The sequence below is a fragment of the Cryptotermes secundus genome, unplaced genomic scaffold, assembly GCF_002891405.2.
Source record: "Cryptotermes secundus unplaced genomic scaffold, Csec_1.0 scaffold1406, whole genome shotgun sequence".
NCBI lineage: Eukaryota > Metazoa > Arthropoda > Insecta > Blattodea > Kalotermitidae > Cryptotermes > Cryptotermes secundus.
In genome coordinates, this window is record NW_019721015.1 from 599653 (window position 1) to 615867 (window position 16215).

At 44.3% G+C, this 16215-nt stretch overlaps 1 protein-coding gene across 4 annotated transcripts in view; it reads left to right on the forward strand.

Annotated features, from left to right (window-relative positions):
• The window catches only part of LOC111875299 (dual oxidase maturation factor 1), a 181181-nt gene that overhangs the window by 144628 nt on the left and 20338 nt on the right, over positions 1–16215 (forward strand). For 2 of the 4 annotated variants that reach the window (XM_023871424.2, XM_023871425.2), the window contains exons 4-5: positions 930–1094; positions 8974–9184. In XM_023871424.2, coding sequence (XP_023727192.1) covers positions 930–1094; positions 8974–9184 — 376 coding nt within the window. Of the gene's footprint in view, positions 1–929; positions 1095–8970; positions 9185–16215 lie in introns of all 4 variants that reach the window. The other 2 variants (XM_023871428.2, XM_023871427.2) reach the window with 2 other exon arrangements.

The window sequence follows — 16215 nt, forward strand, 5'->3', positions numbered from 1 at the left end:
TGCTTCCCTTACCAAAAATAGTACCGCACGCCACTGCATTTTGGTTGATATTTTTTATACGGAAGCAGAAGCCTACTTTAAATTGAATCATCCTAGAAAATAGGTCTACGTGTACGAGTCCATCTACGTCTAGTTCTCCCAAGTGATTCTTTCATTTCGGGTTTGTCGATCAAAGTTCTGTATGCGTTTTCCATCTCCCATATGCGCGCTAAATTCGCCACCGGGAATGTTATTGTAGCACTGAAGGATTTTAGTCACAAGTTTAAACTGGGAGGTCACCCCATGTGGGCTTCTTCCACTTTACTTTCAAACATATTCGTCACATGAATATTTAACGAGATATTGTATTTAAGCATTCAGTTGCATCAATATATCATTTGTTTCATATAATATATATCCGTCATTAATGCAACTTGTTATGGTCACTTTATTTCTTCGTTCACAATATGTTTCGGCCATACACGACCACCATCAGGTGTCTACCGCTATGCTAAACTGCTGCACTGCACGTCATGTTACAATTTCATATCAAAATTAAAAATTAAAATAGACCGACCGTAATTAATTTTAGTTAAAATCAATTAAATCCGAAAGCTGTTGCGAAAGCAGTAAAGTGACTATAAGATGTTGCATTAGTGACCGATGTACATTGTACAAAATAAATGATTTAACGAGATATTTGACGTTCTGCAAGGAAAAATAATATATGACTTCAGGATATTTGTTGAGGTTACATTTGCAGCAGTGGGTTTGAACATTAGAGCCAATAAGACAGGAAATATCACAAAAAGAGAACGCGTTGGGAAAATGCATGAAGTCCAGGATGGAGGACACTTACCGACTGGTGCTGAGAGTGGCACTGGAGAAGTTGGTTGGGCTGTCTAGCTGTAAGGAGAGCAGAGTGAACTGGTTCCGTTCGTTTGTTGCAGTGGCCAGGTACGGGTCAGCATGGCACGTGGCCCGCACGGAGATCGTCAGCTCCTACCGCGCGTTCTCGCGGGAGAAGATTGAAGCTGAGCTGGGAGCGTACGTCGGATTGGGGCACGTGAACATCACACTCCGAGGTAACTGCGCTGGCGCACGGCGCTCAATAGGTAACATTTCCCTCGTAGCCCTTTAAGCCACAGTGACTGCTACGTTTACCAGGTGCTTCAACATTTCAAAACCATATATTTTGCACACACAGTGTATCCTTGTGTTTCGTATGATTAAAAGAGTTATTATTCCTCTGAACGGCATTAACCGATTGATCTTTGTAATGGAAACACGGTGTTTTATGTTAGGTTTGAACTCAAATTTGTCAACATTTATGGCAGAATTTCAGTCTTAGAGGGGTAGTTATGGCACTGATAGTAAAAAGAAATGTGTTTTACAATGTGATATTATTTGCTCTTGTGTTGTCAACCCAGAATAACTTTTAGATGTGTCTGATAGATTTGCATGGATCTTAGTTTCTTGCAATTAAATGACTGGGCAATTTCTTTTTTACATTTAACTTTCAGTCATCAGTAGTACTAATATGGCGGCCGTGAGAGATACTAAGGTGGGAACGAGTGATGTATGTGATTCGAAACAGGTGTTCGAAAAATATTGTAGCGTATAGACCCGTTGCTAAGCTGTGACTCTGTAAATACTGGCCGTTAATACGCAACAGTAGAACAGCGAGGTTATGCAACCCATTTGGAAGCAAAGGATAGGTGAACACGCCTCTACAGCAATATATGTATTGTTGGAAACGGTGTTTTCTATTCGATCCGTGCAACGTGTTTATAAAGAAAAGAATTGTGGCACCCAGTTTAGTTGAGTTATGCAAGGGAGGCTGAGAAGGGATGACGATTCAGTTCAGTTGTCATTTGGAAGTCAACCTGTGAAGAGACTATAAGCTTGGTGTAAAATGGCCACTGTTAGTTGAAAGTTGAGTTCTGCACGAGAGGCTGTTAAGATAGGACCTGAGAGTGGGAAGCTGAAGAATCTCCACTGTTAGAAGCCGTTGCCAAGGAACGGCTGATGAAGGCACATTAGATTTGAAAAGGGTTTAGCGGGTGCTGTGGTGATCTGTAAAGTGTGGATAATAGCGATAGTGTTGTAATTGACTTGTAGTTCCCAGTTGTGTGTCACACATGTTCACACATAAATCGTGATAATATGCATCTTTTGTTAAAATATTTTTTTTATAAAATGCAAACATTGACATGGCAGCGCAGGAAATAGATGCCTTCTTCAGTTTTATGGCGCTAACTAACGCATCGTTAGAACTTGGTTCGGAGAAGTTTAGACACACAACTATAAATTCTGTGTGGTATTCACACGAGCAGTTGCACACGTGGAGAGAAGGAAAACCTTGTGTTTATATCTGAGACACCTAACAGGAGATACAGAACTAACCAATGAAAATTATGCACAGAAATAGCCTATAGCCTAACTGCAAAATTGTATTCTGTATTGTAGCGTGTATTGAGCCGCTGCTAGGTAACGACCGCGAAACCAACGAAACAACGCCAGTTGATAGGCAAGAGACTCTTAATAAGAAAATATTCGCAGCCGTTAATGAGTAACGCCTTCGCAAACAGATCTGTTCTCACGGCGACGAATCCACACGGAACAACAAAGGAACTATTGGAAACGGAGTTTCTGCGCGGTCCGTACCGAGATATTATAAATGGGACAGTTGGAGCAAGTTAAAATATACCCCCTGTGGAGGCAGGTTCGAATACCTGCACCATAGCACTGCGAGTCGTAGGAGGCGACGAAGAGGGAATTCTCAAATCTGAGACAGTAAAATATTGTCGCGAGTCCCAAGGGACTCGGACCCGAGAAAGACTGTGCTGCAGTATATGCAGCAGCATATACAAAAGACAAACCCGTCCTCTCGTCAGAGAGGGTGCCCCACAGAAAGAAGACCATAACTGTTAAACAGTAATAAATATCTGGTCATCTGGGGCTCGACACCAAGACTGACTGACTGACTGACTGACTGTCTGTCAGGCACGACTTGGCTTTGACTTTGACTTTTGTTAAAATATAAGAGGCTTAAACTTGGTAATGGTGAAGCTTACGACCTTTCAAATAATTAAGCTGCCGTTGTAGCATAAGATATGCAAGTTAGGCATGATCTGCTTTGTAAATCCTGTACTGACAGAGGACTTGTGTGTAGTGCAAAAGGGAGAATTTTCAGTAACATGTTATATGTGCGATACGTACGTTTGACAAAAAGCCAGGCATATTCATAAAAGACAAAACCCATCTTCTAATCAGAGAGGATGGTACATAAGGACTATGACCGCAAGGGTTCATCAGCTGAAAAGAAATCTCTGGTTGTGAGTCTCAAGGGGCTTGACGCCAAGACGAACTGATTATCGGTAAACCACGAGTCGTAAAGTAACTTTGAATTTTTTAAATGAGTCTGATATGGGGTATTGGCCGGAAGTAATGGAGTGAACACAGAAGCTGAAGAGTCTCCATTATTCGGATCTATTACCAGGAAACGACTAGTGAAAAACAGAATCATCGTGTGATCTAGTGATTTGTGAACTGCTGAGATTAACAATGGCGCCATAATTGCTTGTAGTTACAATCTGTTAGTGGCCAATAAATGCAGTTAATAATCGAAACCCCGTCTATAGTCATTCTAACACGTAGCAATATTGTATTCTTAATTGTATATGTAGAAATGCGTAATTGCTATAACAGCGGTTGTCAGATTTGCGATGTCCGGTCCTACAAAGAGGGAAAACGATGGTACAATCCTTTGGATTTGCCCCAGGCCCGGGAATAGCAAGATCGCCTCAGGATCTGTCCCTCGAATTGTAGACTTGGTCACCTCGGTCAGTAAAGCGTGGTCGTTATGCAACCGTAGACAGATCAGCGTAGCACGAAAAGTTTTTTCTTGAGTGCCCCTCCATTACCTCTCTCATATGTTTCGTTACGTGTCTATTGTAACGTAATTCTTGTGGGGGCCACGACCTCAGTACAGGGTGTTAGTAAAAAGTCTTCAATATAACAGAAACATCGACTTGAAGTCTCCATTGTATTGTGCTTTCAACCAGAGATTTCAAAATAAAACTTTCGTCTTCTATTGCATTTCTTATATGATTCACACAGAAATGTAATTGATGCAGAATTCCACGGCGCACAACTTGTAATATGAGACCTGAGGTTCTGATGAAGGTGACTAATAAGACTGCAGATTTCTCGGACGGGATAACATGTAAGGTAAAGGTAAAATTATTCTGTGCTCCAATAGTTAAACGCTATGCCATTGGGGGCGGAGGTGTAACTTCACCTTTCATGGCCTCGGCACTAGATGAAGATGAGTGGTCAGCTTCACGCTCCAGTCGCTTTACTTCCCCGTGAAAAGAGACTCCGGAACCCATTGGATAGGAGGCTGAGAGGGCCCCAGAGAAGGTCTGGACACTTTGCTTGCTTCTTTCGGTAGTTGAACCCAAATTCCTCAGCTGTCCAGCCCGTAACCCATCGCTATACCGACTACACAACCCCGACTCCTCGTGATGACATGTAATTTGGTAAATATATACAAAAGTTTTGGAATCTCCCCTAAAGATGGAGGCAGCAGATTTCTTCGAATCTTTGGCAATTTTCTACTGAAGTACACAATGTTACGTCTCCAGAAGCCCGCACTCTTAAAGTGAAAAGAAAATGAATGAAATGGGGTAAGAAACGCCCGCTCGTCCTTCTGACAAGGGCAGTGCGAAAGTGAAGACGTTAGTTGTGATTTGAGACAGGGGCCGCCGGGATTTTGATTTTCTGCATCATTGTTGCTTGCGTTATTTGAGAAAATAATTTGATGGCCTTTGCAGCAGAAGGGGTTTATTCCCAGTAAGATTTGAGGCTTTCACGGCGGTGACTATGAAGAAAGCAGTCTTCTGGGATTTGGCACCGTGTATAAGTGGTGTTAACCGACGTTTCGGAGGAACGTATCGCCTCCATCTTCAGGGTAGAAGAAAAAGTATAAGAAATCTGCAAGCGACAAGACCGTGAGAACGGTAAAAGCAGACTTTTACCGTTCTCACGGTCTTGTCGCTTGCAGATTTCTTATACTTTTTCTTCTACCCTGAAGATGGAGGCGATACGTTCCTCCGAAACGTCGGTTAACACCACTTATACACGGTGCCAAATCCCAGAAGACTGCTTTCTTCGGGTTTATTCCTGATGAATTTAAGCCGAGAGGGTCGTATGAGAAGCTCGTAGTAGCAACTTGGAACTGGGAAGCCATCTCTGTATTTTCTAAAAGACAAGAAAACGCAGAAAACCTGCGTCGAGACGGGCGATCGCAGGACCTTCCGGGTACCTACTGAAATCTGACCAGGAGTCCGGCAAACAAGAGAATATAGGACATTCCATAACAGTTCCCTAAGACGTGAGCTGTTGCTTCACTGATAACCTGAATTACACGTCAGCAGTAACAGTACGTCGATTTATAATCCATGTGCTACCGCTTGCCCCACCATAATTATATATTGTTGGATTCTTATGTGTACCGTGTAGTTGGTTGGGGCGCCATGCTACAAGCCGGAAAGTCGCGGTTTCGATTCCCAATGAGGTCATTGGATATTTCAATTGATCTAGTCCTTCCGGCCACACTATGATCCTCGGGGTCACCTCAGCCTCTAACAGAAATGAGTACCAGGAATCTTTCTCAGTCCCTTTTAGTGCCGAGGTCAAGAAAACGTCGGTCTATACATCCACTACCCATATGCCTTCATGGCATAGAGCTTAATTAGTTAAGCACAGGGTTAACGTTACGTTTACCGTGTTTACTAACCTGCCATAGACCCATAGACTCACACAAGAGAAAGCACTTTTGGAACGGGATTTATGTGGTGCGGTGACTAACTGCGAACAAGTTCTCAATGTACTGTGCAAGGAAATGAAGCCGTGGTTTTTGGAACATTGTTGTGAAATTTCCCTACAAAACACGATCACCTTTATATAAGAACCCCAAATTATTTGGAGCCGGGATAACGACTGGCTACTGGATGGACGACCGAGGGGACGGAGTTCGAGTAAGGGCAACATTTTGTCTTCTTCACGTCAGAGCCCACCCAGTCTACTGTCCGATGGGTACCTTTGGCTCTTTCCCATGGAGTTAAAGCGGCCGGATTGTGAAGCTGACCGCTCACCTCCAACTAGTGCCGAGGTCAAGAAAACGTTGATATCTACACCCACTCCCTCATACGTAGTCATGGCATAGTGCTTAGTTAGTTAAGCACAGGCACAGCTTCCCCCTTTTTTACCCCGAAGAATCTCAAAATATTGCCGAGTTCTAATGAAGAAGGAAGTACTGTTTTTATAAAGTTGGCAGCGACGCTCGGTTATGTAGTGACAGAAATAACGGCGAAGGAAATGCAACCTTGTAGAACTGGTGACTTCAGTTTATCCAGCTTGCGCGTCGGCAGATCTGAGGACAACGTCAAGGACTGCCGCAGGAAGAGAAACGCAGTTCCTCTGTCAGATGTCACGATGGATAGACGTATGAATGACATGTCAGTTAAGTGTTTACTGTCCAAGTGAATGAGTCACAGCAGAAGACGTCTGTAATGTCCTGGAGGAATACCTGCAGCCCGGTGGTGTCTCACGGGAATCGTATGTAGACACATGCGCAATTGATACTCCTTCAGGGGATGGCTTTTTACAAGGATCTGTGTCACGTGCCAAGAAATGAAATGAAAATAAAATGTCGTCATGTTGGTTTAGGCATCGAGGAATGGCTGCAGAAACAGAAGGTCAGCAGCTAAAGTTTGTTTCAGCGAAATAACTGAGGTGGTGGATTAAAAAGAGCAAACCGCTCCAATCACGATTATTTGCAAAACCTTCTGAAGAGATGGAACCTTATTCTGCACAGAAGCGCCCATTGCCTAATCTGAGGTACTATCCGGCATTTGCCCACAGCGACAGAGGAAAACAATGAAACCCTGCTGGGCATGTTGCCTGCCGTGTAGCTGGGTAGGCAGATCTGCTCCCTGTGCTTGCTGTCGGCCTGAAGGCTGCGTGCGCAAGAAACTGGCTCTCAGAACAGATACTGTTGTGCCAACTCTTAACAAGTTACACTGGAGAAGTTCTTATGTGGAGGCCATGTCTTATTGTTTGTCCTCTGTCCCTCTGTCCGTCTGTCGCTCCAACTTTGAGTATAGGGCATCCGTGAAACACTTCGTTTCACTGCCGTTTCTTAGTCTTAGACAGACGGTAGGATTCCTTGGACGGGGAATCGGCCAAACTCAAGGCCGCTGCTTACACAGGACAACACAAAGAATAAGCGCAGGCAGACATCCATGCCTTAAATGGAATTCGAACCCACGATCCCAGTGTTCGAGCGTGAGAAGACATTTCATACCTTAGACCGCTTCGGCCAATGTGATCCGCCTGTCTGCCAGTACCAGCGTCTAAACTTTTGGGCGGATTTTATAAAATTCGATATGCGAGGCTTTTCAGGCGGTTGCCATTTTTGGCCGCATGTATCCATAGTAATATTTTGTCTACATAAACCCATAAATGGACTTATCCGTGTCTCCCATAAACTGTTCCACAGGTATTGTTCAAATCGATGTCAAAGACTTGAGGAAATTTCAGTTTGTAGCCACATTGATATGTAAGAAAGCCTGGTTTGCATACAGCCATACATGGAACTTTTCCTTATATTCCGCAAACCGTTCGACTGGTAATGCTGAAGTCCCAACTTGTATTCCGTTATCCCAATTTAACTGAGCTGAACACGCTTCAGAGAAGGCTGTTGGTAATTGGAGTGTACCCCTTCCAATCTTGCTTTCCTCTTTTCAGTCGAAATTTGCAAATTTGTTAGGGGCGTCAATGTACAGTTATCGAATGAAACCATATAAATTCACTTGGGGGTGAAGTGTCAGTATTGTGGGGCTAATCGTTTTAAGCTAGAAATTCACATCAGCATTTTCTACCTCACGGAGAACACTAAGACTTGATTCTTTTTCTGTGGCGCTACAGCCCCAATTTGGGCCTAGGCCTACCTCCATGAAACTCTCCGTTTCACTTCGGTTTACTAGATCTTACACATGCGGTAGGACTCTTTGGGCGAGTGATCAGCTCGTCGCAAGGCCTCTACTTGTAGACAAACACAGAAAAACGCACACAAACATCCATGCCCTGAGTGGGATTCGAACCCACGATCCCGGCTTCCGAGCGAGCGAAGACAGTGCATGCCTTAGACCGCTCAGCTACGGTGACCGGCGAGACTTGATTAGAAAGACCAATAGAGTAATCGCTGTATATTGTGAGAATCATACGAACACAAAAATATACTCTGTGGGCAAAACGCAGATATCTTTATGTTAAAGCAGGTGGTACATATAGTTACCACAGTGCTCTAAAGGATTAAGATAAATGTTTTAACAAATGCTTTTATGATGATATGAGCTAAGTGTCGATGTGTGTCTTGGCAACACAGCTCCAGAATTTTAGTCAGATGTTTGAGCACCTGGGCAAAGCTGTCCATGTCCCATCGTCAGACATTATCCCACTTATATAGAAGTGTAACATTACTATAGACGTAATGGCGGACTCTGTTACGCAGATGCCTTTCTGACAAGCTAATAGTCGCTTAACTAATCACGAAATTTGCTGCCTTTTTGGAATCCTAGGATATACCACGTATTACCATGATCATAGGAGACCTCCATTGGTCCCTATTGTGAACAAGATAAACCCATCTCACAACCTCATTTCATATTTCTTTTAACGTCTGTTTTAATATTATCCTCCCACATACCCCTAGGTCTTCCAAGTGGCCTCTTCCCTTTATGTCCTCAGCAGTTTAGTTTAGCGGTAACGCTGAAGACTTGCATTTTGTAAGTGCTCGGTTCGAATCTCGGCCGAAACACCAGTTATCTTGGCTGATGCTTTATATGATGTGGCCTTCACTGCACCTGAGGATGGAGGCAGCATGTTCCGTCGAAACGCTGGCAGCTCTGTTTGTGTGTGCAGCAGTTCCGAGGGACAGCTGGGCGGACATCGACTTCAACGAACGGTTCTCGTGGATGGGCTCCGGTCAGATGGGGGAGAGCTACAGGGAGGCGCTGGTACGCGGTCTGCCCTACCCCATACTCACCGTGGCAGAATATTTCAGCCTGGGGCAGGAAGGTTTCGCCTGGGGCGGCCAGTACAGGGCTGCCGGCTACTACGGATCCATCCTCCTCTGGTGAGCACAGCTTGCAGCTCTGTCTCTCTTGCAGACCGAGATTCTTTGCTTTGGAATCATAATGAAATGTAAATTATACCCAAGTATTGGTAGGATATGGAAACGTATCAGAAATTTTCCTGGAGGTAAAGGGCGGCCGGCCGACGCGTAAGACTGACAACCTCGCCGCCATCTGTGAGCCGATTGTCCAGAAGATATGGGAGCCTCGACATCTCACAACCTCATGGGCCTCCACGACCTCTTACCTTTTAGAAGTCGGGACAAATCAGTCGGTATAGCGACTGGCTACGGGCTGGATGACGGAGGGGTCGGAGTTCGAGTCCCGGTAGGGTCAAGAATTTCGTCTTCTCAACGTCGTCCAGACAGTTTCCGGAGCCCACCCAGCTTCTATCTAATTGGTAAGGTGAAATTGTAAAGTTGTCCCTGTGCTTAACTAATTGAGGACTATGCCATGAAGACTTATGGGGGAGTGTATGTATGTATGTATGGACCCCAACTTTTCTTGACTTAGGCACAAGTTGAAGGTGAGTGGTCGGCTTAACGCTCCGGTCGGTTTACCACTGGGGAAAGAGCCCCCGGGACTCATTGGATAGGAGGCAGGGTGGGCCCAAGAGCCGACCCGGATTACTTGAAGAAATGAAAATTCTTGACCATAATGGCCGTACCACTTTTCATGAAGCGTGATCAGTTGGGCTACACACACAGATACGGGCAGCACGGCCATCTTATCAGCCTACGTTTTTCCCCCCTAAGGAAAGGAGTCTATCTGGAGTGCTGAAACCTAACTTGCGGACCGTCCACATATGCGCAGTTTACGGTGGACCTAGCTGTAGCAGCTACAGAAACGGAACACGCAAGCAGGCGGAGAACATCATGAATAACTGAGCGATAGTAAGATCTTAAAAAAAATATCCTTACCGAAGTCGCAGTTGATAGGATAACGCTCATGCCTCGTAGTAGAGAGATTCTCGGTTCAAATCTTGGTCATAACGGTTAATTTGCAATAGAAGAACTGAAGCAGGAAACGCGCACTCTCAGTGGGGTACCGTCTGGAGGCGCGCCCCGTGATTGGGGGCGGGTGGGATTGAGGGGCCACTCCGAGTAAGAAGCGCACTCCTTGAGAAGCTAATAGGAAGTCAGCCAGGGAATTATCCGCCTTTTGCATAACCTGAAGCACCCTTACTGTGTTCACAAGAGCCCGCCACTTATCTCTGTCCTGCGCCAGATGAATCCAATACACAACTTCGCATCCTGTTCATCTAACATCCATTTATCGTTGAATATACAGATTCCGTAAGGGAGACTTGAGAGGAACAACGCTTGTTGCAGACAGCCCCAGAACGTGATAATCGACCATCTTGACTGACGTTTGTCATGTCTTTCTTCAGCCTGTACAAACAAACGCCTAGACACCTTGAAGTAGACATTGATCTCCTTCATCGAAATCCTTGTTTCGTGTCATTCACGATAAGGTTGGTTCCTTCTGCGCTTGAAATAACGTAAGAATCGATAGAGAAGGCACAGGTGTGTCGACTGCATCGACAAACCAGATAGCTCCTGCAAGCTTTACCCAGTCGTCGTTCTTTAATCGCCATATCCAAACATCACAGATACGCCTATTTGAAGCGTTTCCTCTTCTAGGCACGTTTGCAAGAAAAAAAAAAAACAGAAATGCGCCTCTTCAGTCCTTGATGTCTGTATGTCTGCATTTTAGAGAATCGCTCAACGGATTTTCACAAGATTTGATATTGGTGATTTTGCTAAAATTTGTTCACATTTGGCATTTGGTGTGAAACGGTCGCCAGCCTGGGAGTCAGAGAACTGCAGTTCAGTCTTTGTGAGCTGTTGCTGTTAGAAGCTGGTAGTTGAGGCACGGGGACAGTATGGAACCCAGAGGAAGGGGAAGGTCCGGCGTTGGGAGCCGTTACCAGGGGCTTGTGGAGACTATAATAGATTGAGGACACTAATCTGTGTAGTCACGAGTTGTGTGTATAAGTAGTCAATAAATCGAATCACCAGTCGAAACCCAGTCTATAGTTTTTTTAATGCTAGTGGGGTGGGACTATTTTTTTTATTGCTAGTGGGGTGGGACTAACTCCCTTGTACTGCGGCAACTTCTGGCCTACTGTACCAGCCCCCGATGATATGTGAGGGTGATTGTGGAGCAATTGGTGGAATGAAGATTGGCAGGGGAAATCGAAGTACTCGGAGAGAACCTGCCCCGGCACCACTTTTCCACCACAAATCCCACTTGACCAGACCGGGGATCGAACCCGGGCAGATTCTGCAGATTATGTATAATAAATGTGTGGAGGGTGAGAGGGTGCGATTCAGGAAGGGTCAGTAGCGTGTTTCGCTCCTGGACCGTAATTGGAACTCCGTTTCGTTGTTTCGACATTTTCAAACGTGTATTTCCGTGATATAACACGGTCTCATGCATCCGCTCTTGTCTGGATCTTGCAGTGTGACTCCAGCTGCTCGTGTGGCAAGTTCCAGCCAACGAAGAGGCCGGGAGGCCTAGCCTTCAAAACTCGACCTGAAGACTGGTTATGTAATACTGAGGTTAATTCTTGATTTCTTTTTCGGCGTACCTCCGGGCAAATTCCGGGATAGTACCTCGAATTAGACTATGATCACTTCCTAGCCAATTCATTATTTCGTGTAATTTCGTATTGCTGGACACAGTGACAGCGTTCGTAAGTAGAGCCGGCAAGCCCCGCCCTCCTCTTTCTATTGACTTAGAGCTGCATTTCTGTTTCCGGGTCTTGATGAATTCTGTTTGTCAGTTCTCTTGTTCCACATATTCTCAGAAACAATTTAAATTCAGCCTATAACATCTCCTTAGCCCATTCAATCCCAATTTATTTTGAATTTAAAGCAAAAGAATATATATATACTTATCTTTATTTATGTAATGTATATGCTGTAACGTCTCTGAACATTATGTGTACGATTATGTATACGCATATGTCAGTGAAACAATTTGAAAATTTACAATAAATAAACTATGCAACGGATACCGAATTTTATTACACTGAAATAGAGATAAACTCACCAAGTTGTTTTACATACTTCGCAGATGCTCAGTGTGTCCATCTTTGCTGATACGGCAGACATCTATGCGATAATCAGTTTCGTCCCACACTCATGTCAGCATATCACGGTTGACCCGAGCCACAGCAGCGGTGATACAATTGCGAACATCCCTGTGATTAGCAGGCATTGGAGATACAAAGACAGTATCCTTCACAAACCCCCAGAACAAAAAGTCACATGGGGTTAAATCTGGGGACCGGGGTGGCCACCGCATTAACGCGCCATCTTTTTGTCCTGTGCGTCCTGTCCACCTTTGTGACAAAATTTGATTGAGATACCCTCTCATGTTTTTGTGATAGTGAACCGGACAGCCGTCTTGTTGAAAGAGGTAATCATTACTGTCTTAATTCAACTGGGGCATCAGCCAGTTTTCCAACATGTCCAAGTAAATCATCCCAGTGACTGTGGGCTCTGGAAAGAAAATTGGTCCATAATCTTCTTTTTCGAAATTGCACAGAAGACATTCGCCTTAGGCGAGTCTCGCACATGCTGTATGGTCCCCCAGATGCTCGCATTGTGCCGATTCACATTTCCAGACAGATGGAAAATTGCTTCGTCGCTAAAGGTGAGCGAGTCTGCGAAACCTTCAAATCTCTCTTGCATTTCAATGCAGAAATCAAGACGCACAACTTTGTCATTATCGCTGAGATGCTGATGCAGCTGAAGCCTGTAGGGTTTACACTTGAGTCTCGTATGGATAATTCGCCAAACTGTTGGTTGCGAGATGCGAAGCTCTAAACTTGCACGTGTGGTGGACTTGCGGAGGCTGCGCTCGTAAGCTTGTCTAACACAATTCACAGTTTCTTCGCTTGGTCCTGGACGTCCCGACCGAGGAACTGTGCACAGACAGCCTCAAACCCGGAATTTCTCATACCATTTCTTGAGACTGTTCAAAACTGGTGCTGCCTTCTGGAATTCTGCTCGAAATCGTCGTTGTCCGGTCACAACGGACGAGGTTATTGCGTATTCCAAATGACAAAATGACTGCTCACGTTTACTGAACGCCATGTTTGCTACTACTGTCTTTAGCGGCAAACCACGGCAACTATAGGCGCGGGCTTTAAAAAGAAAACTTGGAGAGATTCATTCTCTACCGGCGTAAGAATTACCATGATCCGATGCATAGTTTATTTGTTGTGAATTTTTCAAATGTTTCACGGATTTATGAATATTCCTATATGTATATACACGAGGGAGTCAGTAAACAGGTCACAAATGGAATTAAAACAGCTGTAATGGACGTAATAAGTTTTGATAGTATGAGTGGGTCACGAGGTAGCGTAATTGGTTGAGACACTGTGCTACAAGAAGGAAGGTCGCGGGTTCGATACTCGATGAAGCAATTGATTTTTCAATTGACCTAATCCTTCCAGCCCCACTATGGCTGGGGTCGACTCAGTCTGTAACGGAAATGAGTGCGATGAATCGTCCTGATTGTTAATGGGCGGTCGGAGCATAAGGCTGACATCTGTGATCCGATTGTCAAAAAGATGTTGGAGCCTCGACGTCTCACAACCCTGTTGGCCTCCAGGGCATGTTAGAGGGATACCTTTACTTAATTGACCTTTTTATTAGTATCAGTATGTAGTAGCAGAGTCCAGTTTAATGAGAGTGTAGGTAGTAGAGACGAATGCGCACGTTCAGAGGCTAGTTTCAGTAATCAAACTGGCGACCGTGCTTGAGGGTGTACTACCGAAGAGCACAAATACACTGTGTGGGCAGAATGCAGAGTTTCTTTAATGTGAACGCAGGTGTAGGTTTCTTTATAGAGTCTGTCCGTTATTGTTGTTCAGTTTTATCCAAAACCTAAATTAGTCGCCAAGTCTGACTGAAACTTTCCAGTGCCAAGCCTCATTAAAATGCGTTCAAGCGTTCTCTGTTATATTGCTGCGTGTGCGCCAAGGACAAATGTTCAACCTTCAGCGGAATGGAATATCTTTACTGTTCAAATGTTCCATCAGCAATTTAGTACGTATCCTTGCGGTGTAGTAACTGTTGTGAGCAGTGCGTTGTGTATGCAGCAGATTATTACCGGAACCAGTGAGAACTGCAGACGTGTTAATCTCACTGCAGGTAGGTGCCGTGGTCTCTACCGGTATCCAGTGTCTGTCCTGTAGGGCCAGACCAAGTTCAACGAAGTTTTGTTTTATGCTGCCAATAGAGGGACGGACCTGGCGAAGGTGACTGGAGAATTTTAGCATATATTCGTTTCAAACGCGCCAAAAAAAGCCATAAGCCTTGAAGGGTCAATAAATGACTGACCGTTACAAATGAACCTGGCTAATTAGTTTGAAAGGAATGTAGGCTGCGTGGTTGCCAAGTGGGACACGGAAGATGGCGAGAGTTATGTAAGTGCCAGCTGCACCATTATCATATCTGCCTGACAGGCAGCTTTCGTGAAAATCTACAGAGCGTGTACGTTTGTAAGCTGCGCTTCTCGCTTAATGTGATTATTTTGCGGGAGCAGAAGAGCCCGTTCTTGTCCCCGGGTTATTGTTGCTTTCCCCGTCAGTGTTGCAACATGAAGTGGCGAAAACTTTATAGAGAAAGAGCAACACGCAAATTGAGGAATTAAAGTTTGCTCTTGTAATTGAAAGAAACTTGGAATGAGGATTCGAATCACAGCCAACTACGGCAATATTTACATATCGTTTCACCAACCGTTGCTACCGTGCATATTGGTAAAAGCAAGGACGAAATTTCGTAATATCTTTGGCTGTTCTCTGTTATGAATGTATAAGGGGTGGGCTTTCCCGGCCCTTGCACCGCGACCTGTTCTCTGTTAAGTCCGTTGTAAGAAAAAGGAAATAGAATAGTTTTATTTTATATATATATTTTTATACAGGATGTCCCAGGAGGAATGGACCAAACTTCGGGAGGGTGTTCCTTATGTTATAGTATGCCGATATAACCCAAAACACCTATGTCCAAAGTTGAACGGTTACGGAGATAATGGCCAGAGAAATGTCAAACTTTGACCGGCGTTGCGCACTTGGTGATTACAAAATACATATTAAAACTGGCAGGAATATGTGGATTCTGTAATGTTAATAATGTACGTAACATAAACTAACTTGTGAGTGACATGAAGCCGTAAAATTGAAGTACAAAATACTCGCTCGCCTTGTCATAATTGTCCTTAGGGTTTCCAAGCACTATACATGAGACATGAATGGCAAGCGCGGACGTAACGTGCTGACTGCGCGTTCTGATAAAGCCAACTACATAAGCACGGCTAGGGTGAATCACGACACTTACGGACAGACAGAGATAAGGCCTCTCAGCTGATAGGTATAATCCGTGGATCCGCTAGAAGACCACACTTTTCTTGGGCCATTATCTCCGTAACCGTTCAACTTTGGACATAGGTGTTTTGGGTTATATCGGCATACTTTAACATAAGGAACACCCTCCCGAAGTTTGGTCCATTCCTCCTGGGACACCCTGTATATAAACAGAGTGAAGAGAAAGAGGGGCTGGTAAGAAGGTTGGTATAACCGTGTGCGAAGTTATACATCCACGAAGAGCAGATTAAATTCGGGGAATAGTTCAAAATATTTTGCCCTTAATGGCCGACATTCATGATCGTCCGTGATATATATACAGTGTCCGTCTTGCAGTGCATCGACTTTTACGTGTCACTTCACAACATGTTTCGGCACCATAGTGCCATCATCAGGTGCTCCATTTACACTAATCTATTGCATTGCATGCCATTATGTCAATGTAAAATTATTTAAAAAGTATTTTAAATATTCGTCAGTTATAATAAATTTTCTGTATACAGTATACTAAGATCAGTTAGACCGATTATGTGAGAAATGAAGAAGTGTTAATTAGAGTCAGTGAGCAGAGGAATATCCTACATGAAATAAGAAAACGGAAGGCTAATTGGATTGGTCATGTTTTACGCAGAAACTGCCTTCTAAAAGAAG